This window comes from Orussus abietinus, unplaced genomic scaffold (assembly GCF_000612105.2).
Source record: "Orussus abietinus isolate OABI.00-Male unplaced genomic scaffold, Oabi_2.0 scaffold58, whole genome shotgun sequence".
Taxonomy (NCBI): Eukaryota; Metazoa; Arthropoda; class Insecta; order Hymenoptera; family Orussidae; genus Orussus; species Orussus abietinus.
The window spans coordinates 405,310-427,723 of NW_019394249.1; the positions used below are offsets into that span (position 1 = coordinate 405,310).

The 22,414-nt window shown below is 45.9% G+C and overlaps 3 protein-coding genes across 7 annotated transcripts; 1 reads left to right on the forward strand and 2 right to left on the reverse strand.

Annotated features, from left to right (window-relative positions):
* Nucleotides 1-319: 319 nt before the first annotated feature.
* LOC105698509 (histidine--tRNA ligase, cytoplasmic) lies at nucleotides 320-4,035 on the forward strand. Of its 3 annotated transcripts, none has more exons than XM_012422814.2 (6): nucleotides 320-569; nucleotides 1,062-1,373; nucleotides 1,998-2,210; nucleotides 2,292-2,513; nucleotides 2,597-3,098; nucleotides 3,201-4,035. In XM_012422814.2, the coding sequence occupies exons 1-6, from the start codon at nucleotides 330-332 to the stop codon at nucleotides 3,686-3,688; spliced, it is 1,977 nt and encodes a 658-aa protein (XP_012278237.1). In that variant the 5' UTR covers nucleotides 320-329; the 3' UTR covers nucleotides 3,689-4,035. The 3 variants fall into 3 exon arrangements, with proteins under 3 accessions (XP_012278237.1, XP_012278239.1, XP_012278238.1); XM_012422816.2 differs by lacking the exon at nucleotides 1,062-1,373 and adding an exon at nucleotides 1,753-1,898 and having other exon boundaries at nucleotides 326-569; XM_012422815.2 differs by lacking the exon at nucleotides 1,062-1,373 and having other exon boundaries at nucleotides 326-569.
* LOC105698508 (open rectifier potassium channel protein 1) lies at nucleotides 3,966-18,023 on the reverse strand. Its single transcript, XM_012422813.2, has 8 exons — nucleotides 17,726-18,023; nucleotides 13,470-13,938; nucleotides 9,574-9,750; nucleotides 8,653-9,024; nucleotides 8,114-8,376; nucleotides 7,857-8,012; nucleotides 6,635-7,768; nucleotides 3,966-6,560 (listed from the first exon to the last, which is right to left on the reverse strand). The coding sequence occupies exons 2-8, from the start codon at nucleotides 13,609-13,611 to the stop codon at nucleotides 4,776-4,778; spliced, it is 4,029 nt and encodes a 1,342-aa protein (XP_012278236.1). The 5' UTR covers nucleotides 13,612-13,938; nucleotides 17,726-18,023; the 3' UTR covers nucleotides 3,966-4,775.
* A 1,426-nt stretch (nucleotides 18,024-19,449) lies between these two features.
* LOC105698574 (zinc finger protein 76) lies at nucleotides 19,450-22,379 on the reverse strand. Of its 3 annotated transcripts, none has more exons than XM_012422931.1 (9): nucleotides 22,281-22,379; nucleotides 21,636-21,730; nucleotides 21,367-21,541; nucleotides 20,881-21,257; nucleotides 20,544-20,813; nucleotides 20,259-20,450; nucleotides 19,988-20,185; nucleotides 19,764-19,877; nucleotides 19,450-19,669 (listed from the first exon to the last, which is right to left on the reverse strand). In XM_012422931.1, the coding sequence occupies exons 2-9, from the start codon at nucleotides 21,708-21,710 to the stop codon at nucleotides 19,571-19,573; spliced, it is 1,500 nt and encodes a 499-aa protein (XP_012278354.1). In that variant the 5' UTR covers nucleotides 21,711-21,730; nucleotides 22,281-22,379; the 3' UTR covers nucleotides 19,450-19,570. The 3 variants fall into 3 exon arrangements, with proteins under 3 accessions (XP_012278354.1, XP_012278355.1, XP_012278356.1); XM_012422932.2 differs by lacking the exon at nucleotides 22,281-22,379 and adding an exon at nucleotides 22,020-22,263; XM_012422933.2 differs by lacking the exon at nucleotides 22,281-22,379 and having other exon boundaries at nucleotides 21,367-21,498; nucleotides 21,636-22,262.
* Between the last annotated feature and the right edge of the window lie 35 nt (nucleotides 22,380-22,414).

Below are 22,414 nucleotides of genomic sequence, written 5' to 3' on the forward strand. Positions count from 1 at the left end.
CCCTGCCCGTGAGCAATCTCCCAACTCATCTCTGGTACTACTATTTATTCAATGATAAGTATTACAGTATGAGAAATAATTGTACGATAAGTACAATTATTTACAATTATTTCTCTGCACCTCGAGCGATTCGAATTCCGCGCTGCTCCCGCCGCTAGTACGCTGCGCGGCCGGAGAGGGCAGAGCGGACCAGGAGGAAACCATCAATGGAGTTCAGTGTACATTCGTTTACCCCTTCCACTGCAAGGCGGTCTAAAATCTGATTGGGTCCGAGTGCCGTCGGCATACCAACGATCCATGTAGTATTCGAGTTTACTCCTTCCACTGCTATGCGAGGTCTGGATATTTATGGTCTAAGATTGAGAGTAATGCCGCAACTGTCACGGGAGACGCGCGGAACAGATCGCGCATTTGCACAGGGAAGCCGCGAAGTGAGTCGCGCGTGTACTCTAGAGCGCGCGGTGTCGTGCACGATGGCTGACGAAACTCGAACGAGGTTGCTCGAACTGGTCAAGGAGCAAGGCGAAGTCGTGCGCAAATTAAAAGCCACCAAAGCCGAAAGTGGAAAGGTACGTTGAGATCGGAGTAGCCACGACAAAAAGTAGTCCCAGAATTGAATCGGACCGCCCGGGCATATGGACGACGTCGTCTCCGTTGTCTCGTGCAATCGTCAACTGACACCGACTGGCACGTGGCTCCCGTCACCGATCAACTTTCACTGTAATTCCGAGAATCCCGGATTCGCTTCTAGTTTTATTGCGCCAGACGGTGCACGGAAAGTTTCTTCAGCATTCGAACCGTTCGAGTCCGTTACGTCGCGAAAGGAACTCTCGAATCGTGCCCTTGATGTAGTTGCAAGCGAAACCAATTCTGGGGACCGTTGCCGCTCTCTGATCGCCTTGAATGTAAAGTAACTGAAATTCGATGAAAAAGCATTTTTTCAAAATGTATCAGCGAGCGAATGAAAGAAAGTAGTATTTTCAGTTATAGCATTCGGTGGTACATTGATTTGTGAACAATGGTATCGGTTATGAGGCATCCTAATGTGTTTCCTTCTTTAGGGATCTAACAAGTCGGTGGACTTAAGGTCCGAATTAGAAGCCCTAAACGAAGCTCTCGGCGATGTCAGTTTCGTATGCGGGTGGATCGTTTCGTCACAGGATGTTCGACTATTCGATTTATGTTCCACCCACCTAAATGGGGAACTCGTGCGTTGGCCAAATTTGAAAAGATGGTTCGATAATATTGGAAGCTACTCCCAGGAGGAGCGGCTCGCGTTTCCTACTCCGAAAAATCCTACGTCTCCTCTGGCGAGAAAAGTTGAACGTATAACTAACTTCGGTTCTTCCGAAACAAATTGTTTAGATAAAAAGGTGAGGCAGTAGTTGCATGCGAGCGGCGCTGCCACAGATTGGCTTTCGGTATCGGAGTTGATTCTACTTGATTTTAATTAATAAATTAATTGGCATAAGTAAATGGAACAAATTTTAATTCTGCATTCGATCCATTACAAACTCTTCGAAATAGTGATATCGTTGGATCATTCGTTACTTTCTTTTTAGACCTCTATAATTACTGTAAATCAAGTGATAAGCCTTGGATAAATACAGTTTGCTAAGTTATCTTACCCACAAAATTATCCCCTCTCCCATATAATAAAGGCAACAATGATATACACGTTTAAAAAGAAAGTACTCTGTGGCAGCTGCAAACTGGCTCGCTAATTTGGATTATATGTCATGTTTCGGGTAGTTCGGTAATCAAGACTGAGGTGGACTTTTCTCTTTGATTCTGGTTCCGATATTCTTCCATTCTACGCCATGATTCGTCTGATGCGTGTTGATTTCACACTTGCAACTCGGAAATATTTCAACACGACTGCGCTCGCTGCTCCGCAGGTACGAGAGCCTATTTATTCGCGGTCAGGAACATATTTCTTTCATTGTGAACTTTAAAGTAATTTAGGATTAATGATTCGTTTCCATATTTCTATACAGATAGCGGAAGAGGTGGCTAAATTGTTGGACCTGAAGGCGCAACTAGGAGACGAAAATGCTGGACCTCAGAAGTTGATATTAAAAACACCAAAGGGTACTCGAGACTATAATCCTGAGCAAATGGCTCTACGTTTAGGAGTCCTAGACAAAATAGTTACCGTATTTAAGCGTCATGGTGCCGAAACGATAGATACCCCCATATTTGAATTGAAGGTATGCAATATCCCCATTTCTATGACTTTGTTGCTGTATTACATGTCGCGGAACTAATTAATCCGATTTGCTGCTTTACAGGAAGTACTAACGGGGAAATACGGTGAAGATTCAAAATTAATCTATGACCTGAAAGATCAGGGTGGTGAAATTCTAGCTCTCAGATATGACTTGACAGTTCCTTTTGCAAGGTATTTGGCCATGAATAAGATTACCAACATAAAACGGTATCACATAGCAAAGGTTTACCGAAGGGACAATCCTGCAATGACCAAAGGCAGATACCGAGAATTTTATCAGTGTGTGAGTTTTAATAAAACCATACTTATTAAACGGTGCTGTATTATAAATATACCTGAACGTATGATATTCTTTTCTACATCCAGGATTTCGACATAGCTGGTCAATACGATTTAATGATACCGGATGCAGAATGCTTACGCATAGTTTCAGAGGCTCTAAACTCCTTGGACCTGGGTCCATATTTAATTAAGATGAATCATCGGTGTCTACTGGATGGCATTTTTGCAGCCTGTGGAGTACCCCATGATAAGTTTCGCACGATATGTTCTTCGGTAGACAAATTGGACAAGAGCCCTTGGGAAGAAGTACGAAAGGAAATGGTGGAGGAGAAACAGCTCGATGCGACAGTTGCTGACCGAATTGGGACTTACGTGTCGAAACAAGGCTCCGTGGAACTAGTAAGCGAACTTAGAAAAGATGACATTTTAATGAAGCAGAAGAGTGCAATACAAGGCCTCGAAGCTATGGAACTGTTGTTCAAATACTGTGACCTTTATAAAGTGACCAATAAAGTGATTTTCGATTTGAGTCTCGCAAGAGGACTCGATTACTATACGGGCGTTATTTATGAAGCAGTATTAACAGGTAAGATGGTTGCTCCCTAAATTAGATATTCGATTCAGCCACTTTGATATGAAGGTTCCGGAAGATTGGATTTTATTTTGATCGTTAAATATTTTTTTCCAGGCGATGACGTAGGAGTCGGTAGCGTGGCAGGCGGAGGTCGTTACGATAACCTAGTCGGCATGTTTGATCCTAAAAAGAAAACCGTACCTTGCGTCGGAGTGTCTATAGGAGTGGAACGCATCTTTAGCGTTTTAGAATCGAAGCTGGAGAACAAGGGATTAAAAACTCGTACCGCGGAAGTACAGGTATTCATCGCCAGTGCCCAGAAGAACTTGCACGAAGAACGAATGCGCATCTTGGTCGACCTCTGGGAGGGTGGGCTTAAGGCGGAGCAATCCTTTAAAAAAAATCCAAAAATATTAGGACAGTTGCAGCACTGCGAAGACAACGGTATCCCACTCGCCGTGATCATCGGAGAAAGCGAATTAGCGAGAGGAGAAGTCACTCTGAGAGAAGTTAAGAGTCGAGTGGAAAAAGCGGTCCCGCGTGCCAGATTAATCGAAGAGATACAAAATTGGCTCCAGAATAATTCACCGTCGAACTCTTAAAGCATAACAACCCCTCAAAAGATCTGCATTTTCAGCGATTAAACGACGTACACCGGTACACCACGAAAACGTACAATGGTTACCTTCCACCCCGTGACTGATTACCTACAGGGATTGTCTCGCTATCCCCACCACAGTCGTCGAAGTTCAGCGCTCACTTCGTGCTTCATGAGAAGTACTTGTCCGCTAAAGGCTAGATGCTGCTTCGGTGCAGCGTCGAACGTTTGACGACATCTCAACGACCAGGTCGAGCCTCGCAACCCTAAACAAATCACCGTTAGTAGCTAGAGAAAGCCAAGTACTCTTAATTTATTGCACCATGTTATCAAATAAAACGTTGCATTAAACGCCTTGCCGTTATCTACCTAGCACCACCTAGAAGACGTCGCCTTTGCCGACATTCAGGGACACGGAGAGATTAAAACGGTCTCTGCATAAAATCGCAGGAAAATGGACAAGGATTTGATAAGATTAAACCGAGATCGGCTTTGGTTCCCCTGCTAAGACTCAAGCCTATACGTTTCAATATCCACGAGGATATCGCGGTCGATATATTCAATCACTTTCTTGTCATATGGCTTATCTCTACTAGGAAAAAAACAAAGTATTTACAAATTACAAGGTAACGAATACATGGTATCTCGATACTATCATATATAGGTGTCGATTCGAACCAGCCGAATCGATTGAATATCATCGCGATTAATCTTGTCAGTCTATCACAGTATTCCCGTATTCGCTTACAAGTTACGCTTCCCCGTGAACGCGAGTCAAGAATCTCGAAGGACCGCATCCTTCGGGTTTCCGATCCCTCGTCCGCGCGTTGTCCGAGTAATCGTGTCTTACGTCTAAGGCAAAATGCCTCGGCATTTCTATCATCCGTACGAACAAAGCGTGCCGACTTTCCATCGCACCGTTCCAACTGTGATACGGAGCACGAAGAACTTCATTCCGGGTTAGTTTAATCCCTTAATTATGCCTCGGCTGTCCTTCAAAGTTCGCCTTGTCTACACGTTGTTTTAAAGCAACTACGGATTTTTCGCGTAGGTCCAATATGGTGTCTTTTACGTTTTCATCGGTTTTGCAATTACGGTTCCTTCCTTTTTGGCTCGGATACGGAAGTCGAGGCTCTTTCGTTGGGCGACTCTACCTTGACTTCCGCTAAGAGTCCTCTGTTTTCAAGACCGACTGCCATGGAAGCTCTGTACTGTTCGAAAGGGTTTACAGCAGGTTTCTCGATTTTCACTTCCACTAGAGGCTTGTAACAGTCAATGGACACCCTAGGCTTGTCGTTGGGTGTCCTAATCGTCGAACTTTTCCTGCTGCTGGCAGCTGATCCCGCTGAACTACTTAGCTGGGAGCCCATCGACGTTTTCCTAGCCGAGGATCTTTGACTCTCGGACCAAGGCTCAACCGATACGGATGTTTTTCTTTCTACTTTATCTAACTCTCGCGAAGACGTTTCCCCGGCTTTTCTACTCTCTTCTTTGGCCCGAGAAGTAGCCATTAACGTTTTATCGCACGAATTCGAGGGTCCGGTATCTACATTTGATGTTTCCAATAAAGGAGGTCTGTATCGAGGACCATCCAAATCTTTTGTGCGAGTTTCTACAGATTTTGATGCGTCTGGGTAAAATGTCCCATCATTACCTTCCGTCCCGCTTTTTTCGCTACTAGACGAGGATTCCCCCAAAATTGATTTACCTCCTTGATATTGAATTAATAATTTCTCCAGAGAAGCCAGACTTAAAAGAGAAGACCCGGACTCTTTTCTGTCCTCGGAATGGTCTACAGACTTTCCGTCGTTCGCGCGTTTCTCCAAGTCGGTCATGGGTAATTCTTGGCCCCCCTTAAATTTCTCTTTTAGATTTAAATCGGACAATTCGCTCCATCCCGAGTCGAGGGATAAAGTAGGCTCAATTCTGACATCCTCCAAACTAGTCGATGTGCAAGAAATGGCCGTAAAATCCTCCAAGAACCCTTGAACGTCCCTCTCTTGTACCCCAGAAGACCGTTCGAGCGAATGAGACCTGAGCAGTTTTTTGTCTTCCGGTGATCTGATCACCGAAGTGGAATCCGAAGAACTTTTCAATTCGCTGCTAGACGTTTCCGACGAGGTTACCGAAGTCGACCTAGAATCTACATCCGCATCAGTTCTGTATGTACGATCGGCGACGATAGAAAGGTCGACGCCTACCGTTTTAGCGTCACGATCGTTAAAAATTCCCGAAGTCGCGAAACCCTTCTTAGGATCCATCGACCTCCCGGAATCTTCAGCCTGATTCGTTTTATCGGGCTGTACGGTTAACGCTTGTCTTCTATTTGCCATCACGTCGTCGGACATGGAAGCTTCCGGTGATGCTATCGTGACCGACTTCCCTGTCGTTGCAGACCCTGGCTTCAGCGGCTTCTTCAAAAAGTCCCTCTGCCATCCTGCGCCAGAAAACCGGGACGAGTCTTCCGGGCCGCCCATCGTCGAAGAAATTAAATTGGATCCATCAGAATTCACGTCGCTGAGACTAAAAGCTCGGACCCGCCGCTGAAGATTCATCTGACTAATTTGCCGCTGGAGCATCCCAGCTTTCCACCGCGGAATCGGTTTGGTGGGATTGACGGCCCCAATTTTCGAGTTGAAGAACCCACCTAGCCCACCGGGTCTGGCATCGACGTTGGAAGTCGCTTGAGTCGACGGAACGCTGATTTGCGCGGGTCGCAAAGAGAATCTTCGCAAATTGGAGGTGGACGTTGTCATGGGGTGAGAAATTCCTGGAGCTCCTTCCATGGAAACCAGAGGTTCCTTTGAACTCACGAAGACGAAGGGGTCCGCCGAGTACGGTGGCGGGTTGCTCGGCTCCGCAAATTGACGATGAGCCTGGAGTACACATCGCGGTTAGTCAAAGCTTCGAAACTAATCTAAGCGTCAACGAGATATCAGCCTGCACTTACGGATAAATATGGAGACGCGTGTTGCGGCGGCGTGCTCGCCGGCGTGTTGACGGGCCTGAGCGAGAATCGTCTCCTTGGCTTCGCTGCGGGCCCCGCGAAGCTCATCTTCCTGCTATAGCTCGGCGTTGCAGTCCCGGAATTGTCCACAGTCCTCAGAGAGAACCTCCTTGCAGAGTTCTGAGCGGCGGTCACGGTGTTCTGTTGGCTCTGCGTAGCCGAAGCGGCACCGGAAGGTGGGGAAAACAGGGTCAACAGGCTCGGGAGTTTCGGCGGAGTCAAAGAAGCGGTCCCCATCTTCCTTTGGGGTTTGCGAACATATTCATCGGGGACGGCTCCTACCCTGGTGTGAAGAGCGGTCAAGGCCCTGAGGAAGTCGGCCAGCGAAGTTTCCTCGAGGAGATTCCCGCTCTCCAGAGCATCCGACAGATTCGCCGCTCCCGTATGGGTGAAGTAATGCCTGGTCATCGAGTTCCTCGTCTCGGCGAATATCGAAGACGGTATCTGACCTGCTCCGATGGAGGAGTAGTGACCGATGTCCTTGGGCGCTTCCAAATCGTCGGCGGAATTTCCTGCCGACTGGTCTGCCGAGGTCTTTTTATTGGACAACTGTCTCATCCAACGCGGCAGCAGGGCCTTTTGTACGGATTTCGGTACAGCCAACGAAGGGAACTTGGTTCTCGATTCCTTCGCGCCGGAAGGTCCGCTTCCGCGAGCCTTCATGATCTCCTGAATCTTCCTGGAGGCCGCAGGGCCTGACCAGGTCCACTCGCGGTTTTGCCCGATATTGCCGTCCATTTTCGGATTCAGGCGGACTTCGCTGGACGCCCTTGATCTGGGCCTCGGAACCGTAATCTTCTCTCCCCCGATTTTCCAGCTCGACTCGTTCCAGGATCTCTCGCTGGCTAAAATGTCTTTCTCGGAGAAGCCTTGAACGCCTCGCGATTCTGCCGCTTGTTCGTGGTCCTGGTCTGCGGTTTCGTTCAAGTCGCCCGGCGGTGGTGGAATATATCCTAGCACGTTTACCAGCCGCGCCAGTAATTCCGCAGGTTGGACCATTGCATGGGAAGCGAAGGTTGCCGTTTTGTCGATCCTTTGCAGGTCCGTCTCCGACACCACGCGCGTCACCTGGGTTTCCTGTTAAATTCACGCGGGATGGCATAATTACCCGAGTCTATTTTCAGGAGGTACGTAAGTGCAATCGAAGATTGAACTTTCATCTCACCATAGGAACGACTTCGCTGTTGGCCCGACGTCTAGGATGCGGAGGAATAGGATTCGCCAAACCACCATAGACCAAGTCTCTGAGATCGGGAAAACTGTTGCTGCGAGTAAACTTACTGGGTGGTGTTTGATATTGTACCTCGTCGACGTAGACCCGCTGGAAGAGAAAAAAAAATATATACATTAAACTTAATTATTACTCCTTAATTTTTTCCTCTCCCCATTTAGGAGGATTACGAGTGGACGGTGCATTTTTACCTTGACTTTCGAGAGCTGCAACTCGTTGAACACCCTCCTGAGATAGTTGACTTCTTTGTTAAATTCGTGCCAGATCCTGCTCTGCGTGTGCTTAAGATTCATCGCTAACTTTCGCTCCAACCTGGTGATCTTCTTGCTGCGCATTCCTCGAGCAATAAACGTCATTATCATGACTATGTAACCCAGTCCGAAAGAGATCCAACAGATCAGGAACGTCTTGTACAGGATAAAAAATATTCCACTTCCTTTGGTGTTGTCTTGGCCTGTAGAACGGAAAACGACGAGAACCATTGAGATTTACCGTTTCGATGATCTCAAATTATTATACACGATACATAATATTTCATTAAAACGTCAATCTCGACTCACCTCAATCTTATCCCAATATAGGCAAGCGGGTACAAACGTAAATATTATAAAATTTATTTTTATCAATACCATGAGTAAAAAATGACCTTAAGTAGCAGAAACCCGACTCGAGTGTTAATTTCAATTATTGTAAATAAGAATATCATCCCTTGAGAAGGAGAATTCCCGACCTGCCACGTAATCCCCAAAACCGATGGTGGTCAGGGTAACGAATGCATAGTACACCGCCTCGTCGTAGCCCCATCCCTCGAAGTGGGAGAAGAGGAAGGCAGGGAAGAAGATGAACATGACGAAACCTGGTATCAGGTACATGAAAATACGGACGGCAAGGCTGGCCTTCCTCGTTTCCAAGGGGGACTTCTTGAGCGAGTCGCTTTGGCCGTGATTGTACGACTTGTACTTCTGATGAGCTCGCACGAACACATTCCCGAAGAATTCACCCAGTTGCGTAAGCAAGATCCCGTTCATGGGTATCCCAACGAGGCCGTAAAAAATCATCAGGATGCGTCCCAGCATGTTCGTCGGAGCCAAATTCCCGTACCCTGGAAAACGAAGGGAAGCATGTAGCGAACCTTTGCAAGCTCTTCCAAGATCTGTAGGAACTTTCTCTCGTAGAATTACGCGCGTAAAATCGACGCGACATACGCATTGCGTACTCGCAATAGTACCGAGTACGATGACGCGTAACGCCTAGTTGTTGGAAGGTCAAGGGTGCGACCACGTCCTTCGCGTACCGTGTTCCCGTCCTTCGATTCGGCTTTAACGCGATATGAAAGGGTCATTTTAAAACTTTAATACGTGATTGTGGAGACCCTAAGAAAAAAACGTGGTGTTCGTGAAATTTGATTTTTTCTTCCTTAGGGCCTCCATAGTCACGTGCTGAACTTTCGAATGATTCGGTGCCCCCAGTTTGGAGAAAGGGTTCATACAAATTTGTTAACATTTTATATATACCGAATGACCCTTTCGTATCACCTCGAGCACCCACTCGTGTACGTAAAATCCAATAGAATTAAGGCACGACTGGATAAAACTCACCGTTCGGAAAAGAAGCATAGGCTGCGAGTAATCTCGATTCGAGCGAAACTTACCGATGGTACTGACCACGGTGTACGCAAAGTAGAAGCTGTTGTAGAAGTCCCATTTCAGAGGGTCTGTCTCGCCCTCGGTGTAATTGTATACCGATTTCCCGCAGTAACTGGTAAGCTTTTCCAAAATCTCGTGCTGGTCGTGCCAACCATCCGGGACGTAGTGCTGGTGAAGGAGAGCTAGAAGCCGAGGAGCATTCGTAAATCGTTTTATTATTACGTTACAATGTAATCTCTTCATCCGGGAGAATTGGGTCATGCCAAAGGCTACGTTTATCTCGGCGCATCTGCAGGGGTCATTTGGACCGCCATAGCGACATCGAGTCCCATCGACCTTATCAAAGCATTCCGAATAAAATACCCTCGGATCATTTTTCTTTTTTAGTACCTACTAGACTCTGATATACGTAACAAAATATTAATTGCACACACGTCGCACAGAGGCATAACCGTTGTCGGTCCATCATAATTTATTACGCTATGCCCAGATTACGGGTAATTACATTAGCACGAAATAAATAACGTTAAAGGCCCAATTTGAATAATTAGTTGTGCTTGAAATTGCGACAGTTAGTAGAAGCACCTCTCGAAGTGACGTTAACGTTGCTCGCTGTAGATAAATGAAAAGTTTTTTTTCAATTCCACCGGGTATGATTTATCGCGAAAGAGGAATCTCGTTACATGGCTAAGGAAGAAGTTTGCGAATCTTCCGACTTGTTGCTTTTCTGTAATTCCGAATAAATAAATAAATAATCGTTCCTACGTTGAACGGTGCAGGCGAACATATATGTCAACGTGGCTGGATCCTACAATTGAACAAACGAATAATGTAACTAGCAAATATCAGCTGATAAGATAATAGCGAGCAATTGGCTCGAAGATAGCCTCCTGTTAAATGGAAGTTGAGTATCCCGTGCAGATTAATGGAAGGAATAATTGGTCCTAGCGCGACCCGAAGGGTACCCTTTAACGAGATGTCTTCCCGAAGAGACGAAAAGTCGAAGAGATTCGAAGCTTCGTAGACTCGATTAGGGTTCGATCTCACCTGCAAGCATGCAAGACCTAACAAAGGGTGCAACAAAAATTTATTTTCAATCCTTGATCGTCGCGGTTCTTCAAGACCTTTTAGAGAGTATCAGAAAATCGCGTTTTGCCGCTCAAGGAGGACCACCGGACATCGTAAACACGTTTCGTGTCCATTACTCGACAATTGCTTCGCACGCGTAAGAGTTACACGACAAAATTCAACGAGTTTAGATGCTCGAGACGATTTTTACGGAGGTCACCGCATATGACACGCCGCAATTTATTTTCGCATTCTGCTCGGTGGTCCGAGCTCGAAAAGGGAAATTATTCAAGAATTATTCGGGATTTACCTAGATAGCGTTATCGCTAGTCACCACCTCGAATCGCGTTTACATCGAATGTTTAGAGTACCTGCATTAATACATCGTTGACCGATCACGAGTTAACTCGTGCCGGAATGACGTGCGTCGTAAAATGGCCAGTCAACAATGTTTTAAATTCCAAGAAAGAATCTTTTTTTTTTTTAATCGAACAATCCCCAATCTTTGCACGTTGTTCCAAAATCAGTCGACAAATTTTACCCGTAATTTTTCAGCGTCTTTTTCCAACTGGATGTAAAGCCTATGAAAACACCGATTGTCGGCAGTAAATTACAACTAAAGTATATACCCCGTGCATCTCGTCGCCTCCACCTGCGTACATCGCGTCCGATTGATCGAGCCGAATTATCGCCCAATGCAAACTCCAGGAGGTACGGAAATAATCCAGGAACCTCGACGTCGAGCATGAATTATAAGATCTTGCGATCCGAATTTGGAAGGCTTATCGAATTGTCCAGAATTACGCCCCGCCAGACGTTTGCAACAATTCCTTAAGAGTCCCCTCCGTGATATGTCTTTGTCTTGGCACAAGTGTTCGACCAATCCATGACTGGCGGATTATGTTTGGGTCAAAGAACTTACGAGCATATAAATACGCTTCGTGTCGTATTCCCGTAATCTCGCGCAAGTGTTCCTTGCGAGGCTAAGCAAAGGACATGTCGTACAATTACGGACCATTTTTGCGGTTTCTCGACCGATGGAGTGGTTTACGCTCCTATACATTGCGTTACGTGAACGCACCGACGCACGTGGGACCAACGTATTTCAGATTACATATCGCCACTAAATTTCTAGGTATCGAGGCATCGGCCCATCAGGTATCTCGTCCAAATTGCGTCAATCCACCTGCGGTCGGAGGACCGTCAAAGGTTCATCGAACGCCTACGACTCCTTCGGCAAACCGACAGGACTTATTCGCTAATTGTACATTATGAATGGGTTTTACTTACAGAGTAACATAATCAATTACCGTCCATACTTATTCCTTACGCAACTCTCCAGTAACTACATATACGAGCGATTAAATACTCGCGTTAGCGACAGAAAATATCACGGAAAATGATATCACGAATGACTATAACTTTGTCGGTCGACGCCTAGCATTTCCTATTTCCGTTTCCTACGTTCCAGTTGTTCCGTTTAATGAAAATACCGTCAACTCGAAGTCCAAGAAAACAATGTCCTAGGATGAGTTTTGCCATTTAGGGGATCGAACAATGTATCTCAAATTTCCGACCGTCCAAGGGGAGCCGGACGAAGCAGGAAAAGTAGGAAAAATTGAATTGCACCATTTCTGGTAAAACTTCATTGCCATACAATTAACCGTAATTGACGCTATTCTGGGCGGAACGTTAAAAGGACATTGTTAACTCGAATCGTCCCGTTCCGTTCGATTCTATGTTGTCTTTGTGGTTTCCCGAATGGGACTCGTGGGAGCGGTTAATAATATGTACCGATCACCTCGGCCAGCCATTTCGTCACGTTGACTATCGATGACACTGACACTGGACGTTGTGGACGCTGCATTATAGTAAGCGGCATTGTAAGCCGGTCATCGAACAAAGCTAGCCTTCCTCGAACAATGATGACTCGGGGCACGGCTCTGCATACAAAAATCGAAGCTTCGCCGGGCCTACGAGTCGTTTCAACGCGTTCCTCGTGATCGGCTTACCGGGGAGCCTACGACCTCTGGTCGATTTGCAGATATGGATCTTCTTTTTTTTTTTTTTCATATACTTTTCTTACGCAAGAACACCAAATGAGACGTTAAACGAAACTAAAGATGCGTCGTTTAAATCGCGTAAAAAAAAAAAAAAAGAGGTTTCGAAAACTCGTAAAACTCCAACCGTAAAGCGTGCTACAGTGATGGGTTTCTCGAAATCAGCTGATCGAAACAGGCAGAAACGATATCGATAAATATTTACTACCTCGCTTACGTTCTCCTAAATTACTCGGCGATGTTAAAACTGCCATTATCGGCGCAATTACTCGCCTAAATTACGTCGCCGTTGCGGAATATTATACGGAATATATTTTTCTTTGCGTTCGCGCGTAGAGATAAAACAGGAAACAGAAACGGCAGGTATGCGCCCGCACTATGAGAGTCCCTTATATCGTTTTATCTCGAGCTGTGATTATCGTTTCGATAATTTGTGATGTCATAAAAGGCGTGCGACAAGTTTCGATTGATACGTCTATTTAAAAAAAAAAAAAGAAAAAATAGAACACTACACGATTTACTCGTTAACGCGACGAATGGATTCCGTCCGAGTACCGAAAGCAACATCCCCTACCAGTAAATACGGAAATTCTAGATCGGCCCGAGTTTCGATTGCCCGATAAATCGGACCAGGAATGAAACGATTAAAATTGACTAAACGAACGCCTTAAAATTTGTATTCGAGCTCCTTGAGTTTTCGCGATGCCCTCCCCCCGGATCGGTAGGGTCACCAATGGGATTGGAGAAATTCTGGAAAAACGATAGAAACTCACCATTGATCTCCATGCGCTCCATTCTGGCCTTCCGAACCTTCTCGACCTCGAGGCGACTCTCGATATGGTAGAAGATGGAGGCTCCCAAGAGGAGATAGGTAAGGAACAGCATCAGCAGGACCATCCATTGCCTCTTCGACATGTCTCCCGGCGAGGTCGACCTGGTCAGGGGTCGGGCTTGGCAATCGAATCGAATCGACCGAACCGAAGCCGGTCGCCCGGGGTTTCCGTCACGAGACCATCGCGGCCGACTGCGGTCCTCGCCGACGGTCACGCCGTCACTGGCTGGTGCGACCGCTTCGGCGCGTCTTTCCCGAAGGAGGCCGCCTATCGCCGGCGCTGACCCGTCCTTAAGGCTCTCCTCGGGGCGTCTGGTCCGCGCGTATCACCGCTCGGCGGACGATAGCGCGACGACGGCGACGCGCCGCAGCCGAACCATCGCGGATGGGGCTATTGGCGCCGCCTCTTCCTGAAACCACCAAATGGACGAGAGCCGCTTCGGTGCAAGGTGCACGCGCCCCGTTCCTCCTTTTCGGTCGGTCGGACACGGAAGGGAGGGAGGAACCCAGGGACGCGAAGGAGTCGCGCCTTGGTCCAGGGATGACGAGTCGGGCGTTCCACCTCGTTAAGGTGATATGCACCCCACCCTCAAATTACGCGGTTTTGAAACGTCATTATTTTATTTATCAAGCTATTTGAAGTAAATATGCATTTCTTAAACTTATAGGCACTAGCTTTTATTACTAATATTTTTTCTCTTTTACCGACAGAATTTTGTTACGCGATGTTCATTCGCGTCAAACGAATCCACGGGGAACGGATACTCCGCGTAAATTGAGGAACGGCTGCATATAGAGCGTAAAATTATTTATGAAACTTCTTTGAAACTACAGCGCGTGATTATGGAGGCCCTAAAGAAGAATCGGTTATCTTCCCCGAGTGGAGGAAAACGGCAGACAAATGTCCCCAACGTGAGTTATCGGGCCTATCGTGCGAAGCAAGAGGCAAGAGGAGCCTCAAGAAATCGGAATCCCTTTCGAGCTCATCGATGACGTCGACCCCCGGAAAGTATTATCGGTGACGGAGACCCTATCGAGGAATCCCGAGAGTCACCCGATCCGAGAAGAACGGGAGGAAAGTCGACTTCGTAAAAATGGGAGGAGGCGCGTTGCGAAAGATTCTTGTCCGACGAACATGGGCAAAAGTGCCACGGCAGAAGTTCGAGCGAAAACGAGAGGAAGCTCCGAGGTGGCCTTAAATCCGCGCGCTAATTGGAAGAGCAAGCACGTCCACGATTCACGGGACATTTTTAGACTGTACGCAAACTCGGCCGCGCGTAAAATCGAGATCATTGTTTTTATATATGGCGCGAGTCGGCCAGTTTTGTCAAGCAAGGTCGAAAACTGCAGATCTCGAGCAGCTCCTCGGTGGCAATTGTCCACGATTCTCAAACGTCACGATCCTTGGTCGACGACGCAAAAACCGGACTCGTGACATTCCTGCCCTGACCTGGCCATACGAACAAACGTCGCTTTAATAAAAAAAATCCCGATTTTTAAACCTACTTCTCCTTAACCCGCATCTCTTCGGTCGACGATGCGGTCACGAGGTGCACCTTGTGACGCTAATTTCACCACCTCTGGTCCGACCACGTCGTCCTCTTTCCGGTCCCCTTTCCGAAGATGCTCGTGACCGGCAACGAAGAGGGAACTGCGTCAACCTCCGAGAGCGCACACGAGATACTTTGCATTCCGCGAATCGTCTCAGCGGTTGTTTCGCCTATTGAGACTATGACCGCGCCTTGCCAACATTTTTAAGTACCTTCCACATAAATGGTCCACTTCCGCGTCAACTGGAAGCAACGCAGGAACTGCAGTCCTCCATCCCGACGCACGATAAGAAGCTTCCGTTAACAATGGCCATTTCATCGCTTCCGTTACATGACAATAACGCGGGTAAACGACGTGTTTGCATAACCTGTATTTACCGCGGGATAAGCCCTGTTTGATCCTCGTGCCCGAGGAAGGGCGATCGATCGCCGATCGAAGAAGTGCATTCATTGTCGCGCCTTCGACTCGGACCATTCGGAGATGATTTAGTGCAGTTCCAGCAACGACGATCCGCCGTTTTATTTGCCGTTGATGTATACTCCTTTGTCGAGGAGTTACCGAGGAATTCCCACATGGTTCTCTCCAGTCTAGATAAGCTCGCACAAACCGACGGTGTAATTGGATGGCCCATGTTCCTTTCAGATTTTTAGTGGCGCGCTATTGCCCATTCCTTTCGGATAAACGTAACAATGGATTTACAAAGAATTATCACGAGCGTCCACGGGGCGATTCCAATCCACGTCTCGCATTTCGAAGCGCGATTGTCGATGTCTTCGCTAAAACGCACTTCGACGAGACAATTTTTTCTTTCCGACCGAGCAACTTCGATGCTGCATTTCCGACGAGCGCATCGGGAGGGAACGGTCCCGAAGTGCATCGAGAAGTGCCGCGAGATGACTGGACGCACAGTCCGCCGCGTCCACGGTCCCATTCGATTAATTCACATTAATTTACCTAATTGTTAGTCGAGCCGCTCGCCGACTACCGTAAGGTACCAGAGATTCCAGATGGGCTCGCCTATCGACTGCCCGACTTCGCCCTTATTTGATAGAAAAATTAGAAACGCCGTTAAAATATCAAATTCCGACTCTGATCCCACGCAAAAATCAAGGGACATCTCGATAAAAACCGTTATATTACTTATGAATCCGTACAAGTATCGGCCTCACAATCTTTTCCTCCTCGTAAGATTTCCAGTAAGAGGTAAAAGCGCGAGTTTTCGCTGCGATATCGCCAAGAATGCGTTTATCGCATAGACCGAAGAAGCGGATTTCTGTGATATTTTTCCAGTCACCGAGATACAGGAAAACCGTTTTTTTCCTTCGTCCCTCTCGTGCGTCGTGATTTCCGATCCGATAGTACTATCTGTGATTGCTTCTCAGGTGAGGATTATCGATCCGTCATCTAATTTTCCCTCGGGCAGGAGAGGAACGAGATCGCGGCCCTTCTTCCATCCGAGTTAGCTCGTTAGATTCGAAATGGGAGCACCGTTTCGGCAATCTCTAGCCCGACTCGCCCTCGGCTCTGTGTCAACTTTTTTACGATCGCTAAGCCCGACTTGCCTACGAGATTCGGTACCGCGACCGTGGATTAATATTTTCGGCTCTCGGGTGTTATAAACGTGGAATTTCGACATTTATAGGGCAATATTTCTTCCGACATCAGAAAAGGCCGTCGTCGAGAAGAAACATTTACCCTAGAAATGCTCCACATTCCACGATAAGAGTATCGACTCGAAACGGAAGAATGCCGTACTTAGAAATTAACAAGATTATCTAGAATCGTGCGAACAAACGAAGTAACCGATCAGGCTTAACCGGATATAACAATCTGGCGAATTATCGATTCATGTCACTTCAAAGATAATTACGTCGACAAATTGTAAATACGTTTTGTCGCTGATAGGTTAACGTCCATTTTTGCTTCGCACGATCCGTGTAACGTACGGCCCGTCTTCTGCGTCGATGTACTCGCAATTGAGCTGGATTGTACGTTCCAGAGAGTTCCTCCGTCGAATTTACGCATACTCTGCCTTAAGTGACTCGTCGGGCGAGATAGGATTATCAAATTATCTCGCTTTCGGAACGTTCCATTGACGGGGTCAGAGAGAATTTACCTCTTTTTTCCGGGCACGGCATCGCTCCGTTCCTCTCCTGTGTCCACAGCATCCGGTCGACCAAGCAAAGCCGAATTAAATCGTGCTTCGGGAGGAAGTTACGGACAGGGTCGGCGATAATTTGCGATAATCTCCCAGGATATCCAATGACTCCCCCTGACTCATGCTCGAGAAGGATGGGTTCAGTGAACGGTAACGCGCAGAAATCCGCTGCGCCTGTTGAGTATCGAGTCACGACGTAAGTTCGTTCGGTTTTTTATTCGTTTCCTTAAAAAAAAGAAAGCCCATACTACGTCGGGACATTTATCGGAAAAATCGACCATGGACGGAGCGTTCTCCCCGGGCGACGATCTTCTGGACCCCGATTTCGGAGGAAGTCGAGATGGAATTATCCAAGGAAAGCTCGGCTATCGAATTTCGAAAATTCTAGAATTTCGATAGGTCCCAGTCCGTCGGACTCTCCGAAGACACGCTACCCGACCGATAGCTTGCTTAGGTCGAAACGAATATTCCTCCTCGACGTTTCTTACCCTTTGTTCGCCGGTTGTCGACTCGCAGCTCGAGATTGGACTCGTCGGCGATGCGGGGGTGGTGGTCAGGGGACATCGCGGTCGGTCCGGGTGCCCATTCTCTCTTCCTTGCCCGACCGCAGGAGCGAGAGAGCCCCGACTTCAGGAAACGGCGGAGGTCATCCGCCCGCGAATCTCGAGGTCCTCCTCCCACGTTCGCTTTGGCGAAGCGAATTCTGGTCGCGAGATCGCGCCGCGGCCAAATCTCGCGATTTCCAAAGTACGCTCCTAGAGGCACTTTGACCCCCATCTCCCTCTGGATCGCGGTCGATCGCGGGGTAAACTCGCACGACTCGCATGGAATGTTCCGGAATGCCGGGTGGTCGGCGCGATCTAGTCGGCCAATCGAAGCAAGAGTCTTGGACGTGCGCGCGTCAATTTCGATAGGTCCTAGTGATCGTGGAGGGGCGCTGGGTGGTCCTCTAGTCACAGGAATTTTCACGAACATCGTTTCCGACGTAATCGAATCGCGAGGTCGTCCAGTCGCGTGGCGAGACCTCGAGGAATGGCCGCTCCCCCCGGATCTAGGGGACGCCCAGCCGGTTTTTCGCGTTTGTTTATATCGCGATCCATTCCGCGTTTCGAAGATGTTCGGGCCCTAGAATTCCAGGAAACGCTTCGAACTGTTACCGGATGACGAAATACGCGCGGTCAGCGACAGCCGATGCGGATCTCGGTCGTGAATCATGGAGAGTGGATAGCCATCGGGTTATGAAGTAATGACCGGTGGGTTATAAGATAATTAAAGTAAATACGATATCCGGGGTGGGTTGAGAACAAACTTTAGATATAACGAAAATTTGTTAGAATCTGCATCGAAATGTTGAGACGAATATTTGCCCGTAAATAACGATCAATTGATTATTGTTCCATCGATGTGTTACGTACGTGTAGATTTTGCGCGTGTTGACTTTTTTTATTTTATCGTTGTGAATTAACTTACGATCACCTTACTTGATCTTGCGATGCGATTTCGATATCCTTCCAGACACGATAAATCATGCTCCCGCAAAGATGATTGCGATCTAGATTTTACCAATCACGTGTTGCGGTAATAACGCGAACAAAAATTAGGGATTTATTCAAGATACGATAGCATACGCGGACGAATTGGGTTATGTTTAGAAAACTTGTCTTTACTTTTTTCGTAGACGTCCCTGCATCGATCGAACGTATTACACCGTTAAATATGTTGCAGGGCGCACCCTCGCGATTAAAAATTGTCTTTCTACATCGAGGTGGCAGCGAGTTTTCCGACCGGTGTCGGAGGCTTTGCATGTCCTCGAGATATTTCTTCGCTCTTCGTCGCGTTAATGGTACCGTTTAGCGAATCGACGTTAACCGTTCCCCTTCTCTTCCTTTTGTACATGTATCGTACATATAACGAGCATACGTACATGTGCTTACTCGTCTTGAAAATTTCAAATTGAAAATAACATTGTAAGTATAGGATGATTTTCACGATCATCTAATGGAAATTGGAAGTTATTGAATTGTTGATACGTTAATATTTACTGCGACTCCATTGAATTAACATAAAACTTCAACGTTTGTTCACGCAAGTGCGTAACGTAACAAACTACACGAAAGAATTTCTTTCATTTCTAAGTATTAAACGTACTAATAAATTTTTCCTACTTATGCTGTTAAATAGACACGTACATATATACATACACACAATCACATATTTAAATACATGAATGTATGTATTGTGAATTCATACATGCAAATTTAAATTTAATATTCTTGAATGTAATAAAAAGGTAAAATAGATTTTTCTTATTTGCACCCATTAGTTTTAACTTCTCAGTTCCATCCAAACTCGATATCTTCGATCTTGATGTTTAATCCTTCCAATGAAGTGTCAATTGGACTGTCATCGAATCCATCCTCCATCTCGATTTGCTATTAAATAATGTTCATTCGTAAAAGATAATTTGGTAAAATCAATTTTATCATTTTATATTATTTGAGAATATAAAAAATATTAGTCCTTTACCTGTAAGGCAGCTAATTGATTAGGATCACCAACGAGTAGGATCTGCGTTTCGTTATCATTTGAATCTTCCATCAGTTCAGAAATCTGATACTGTCTGTCTTTCCCTACCATGATCTATTGCGACAAAAATTACTTTAAAAAAAAACATGCACCGTATAATAGATACAGCGCATTATGTGGAATTTATGTATATGACATATTTAGACATGTACAAACGTACGAACATTTGGTTTGGAAGTATTACTTTTCCGTTTTCCTTTATTTGTAACAGGTATTTCCCTAGAGTCTTGTAGAAAAACATCAATCCCATCGTCGCTCTCAACTAAAGCGTGAGCCGTTCTCTTGTGCATTACAAGTGTGCTACTTTGTCGATATTTTCTAAAACACAGTTTGCATTCGAATGGCCTTTGTTGGGTATGGACCTGAAATAAATATTTGACTTTACACATAAGCCATTTCAAAAGACTACTTTTCATTCGATAACCTTTCACTTACTAAATGATGTTTATATAGACTAGAGTATTCCGTGAATCTACGTCCACAGTTTTCTATAGAACACACGTAAGGTTTTTCACCCGAATGGATTCTTATGTGATTCTTGTAATTTGTTGCGCTAGCGAATGACTTCCCACACTTTGGTTGCGTACATTTGTATGGACGTTCGCCAGTATGGGTACGTACATGCACCTAGAAAAAATTTGAAATCACACGTACTATATAAGAAGTTATTTATAATGAATGTGTCAACTAAAGCGAGAGTATGCAAAATGGCTCTAATACCTTCCTAATGTTACTCGTCGTAAAAGATCGGCCACAACCATCGAATGGGCAAATGAAGGGACGCTCACCCGTATGGGTTCTAACATGTTTTAACAAATCACCAGATGTCTTAAAACTTTTATTGCAAGATTCTGTAGGGCATTTATACGGTTTTTCGCCAGTATGTGTGCGTAAATGAGCTTTCAGGCTGTAACCAGTTGAGAAACTTTTTTTGCACTTGGGATGGGAGCATCTGTAAGGCCGCTGACCTGTGTGAGATCGTTCATGAACCTGCAATTGAAAACATCACTTTAATTTAATTGTCTTAAATACCATTCTTAAATGTCAATTTAAGAACCTTTAAATGATGTAAAGTGCTGTAAACTTTTGTACAGCCCTCTCTTGGACATGGATGCTGATTTCTCGACTTGGGTTCAGTTAACTTGTTTATCACAATTTTTGCATCCTTCTTCTTCAGTTTACCATCTTTAATTTCCCACAATTCATTGTTTACGTCTACATGTCCAGTTATCATGTATGTAGTTCCGTTAACAAATTCTACTTGAGAATATGTATCCTCCGCATTTTGTGTGTCTGGATCCGTAGTTTGCACAAAAGTTGCATGATCCAGTTCAAGTTGAAGCGTCTTCCCATCCGTCAAATCGGATAAACCTCGAAGCAAAATAGTGCCTCCATTTTGTAATTCTAACGCCGGCTCGTCTTTGTATTCGGAATCTAAATAAAACAGAAAAACTAGAATATGCTGCCATGAAATCGTAACACTTAGCCGACTAAACGGGGAGATCTCTCCGTTTGGTCTGCTAAGTGTTTATAGCTTACCTACCATTGGCTCCAAAATTATTCGTAACAAAGGCTTGGGTGCCATCCGGTAGGGTTATAGCCGTAAGAGTAGTGCCGAGCATTTGTTCATCGAGTATCACTTCTTGCACTTCTGCATTGTTTACCTCATCTTCATCTACCATAACAGAAAGACATTCTAGAATATCACCAGAACCTTCCTGTGGATAAAAAACATATAACTTAAACCCAAAGTATATGGGAGTCGTCGATCAAAGTTTTACCGATATTAAATAATAAAACGCAATTCCTCACCTCCAAACTGTGCAGTAGGGCAAAATCTTCATGTGCCAAGGAATTATCTGCAACATCTACATCTTGTGCTGACATACTTGAGTGCTAGCGCACCACTGTAAAACAATGCAACCCTTTTAACTAATCTTTTCCAAAATGAAGATAAACATAATATTTCGCTTTGTGAACGACATATAAACAAATCCACTCGAGCGTCTTATCGAGGTTGCACAGTGTCCGGAGTGACGTTATCAAGAATGTAGCGCAAGATAAAAAATATTTAGAGGTTATTTTTATCACAACGTGGATCCCTTTTGACAGGCCTTGAAGAAATTTCGTTCGAGCTTTCCTCAAGTTCTCGATTCCCCGAAATAATTTTGCGATCGCACAAAGCAGGAACAGTACCGATCCGCTAAAGTTTCTCAAGGAGGTTGAAACTCTCCTCGGCGGATGAAATTAATCTCACGGGGAAGATCGCCATTTTCATTGGCCGGTATATCAACTGAACGGAGAAATTCGGAAGACGCTCGGCGTCCAGACGCCGTTCTCGAATCCCACGGCATTCAACGCGCGTCTCGGCATTCAACGAGTCAACGCGATTCCCTTGGACCACTTAAAATTTCGATACATCGCGAGCAACGTTCAAAGAATCTTGGGAAATATTACCCATAAACTCGACTCCCGCGGAATCGGCCCGTAACCACCACGAGTGAACCGGGATAAATTCCACCAGATAGCGTCCGTGGCGCGTCGGCTAGATCGCCGCCATTTTGGCGACCGAGAGAGGTTAGCGGACGACG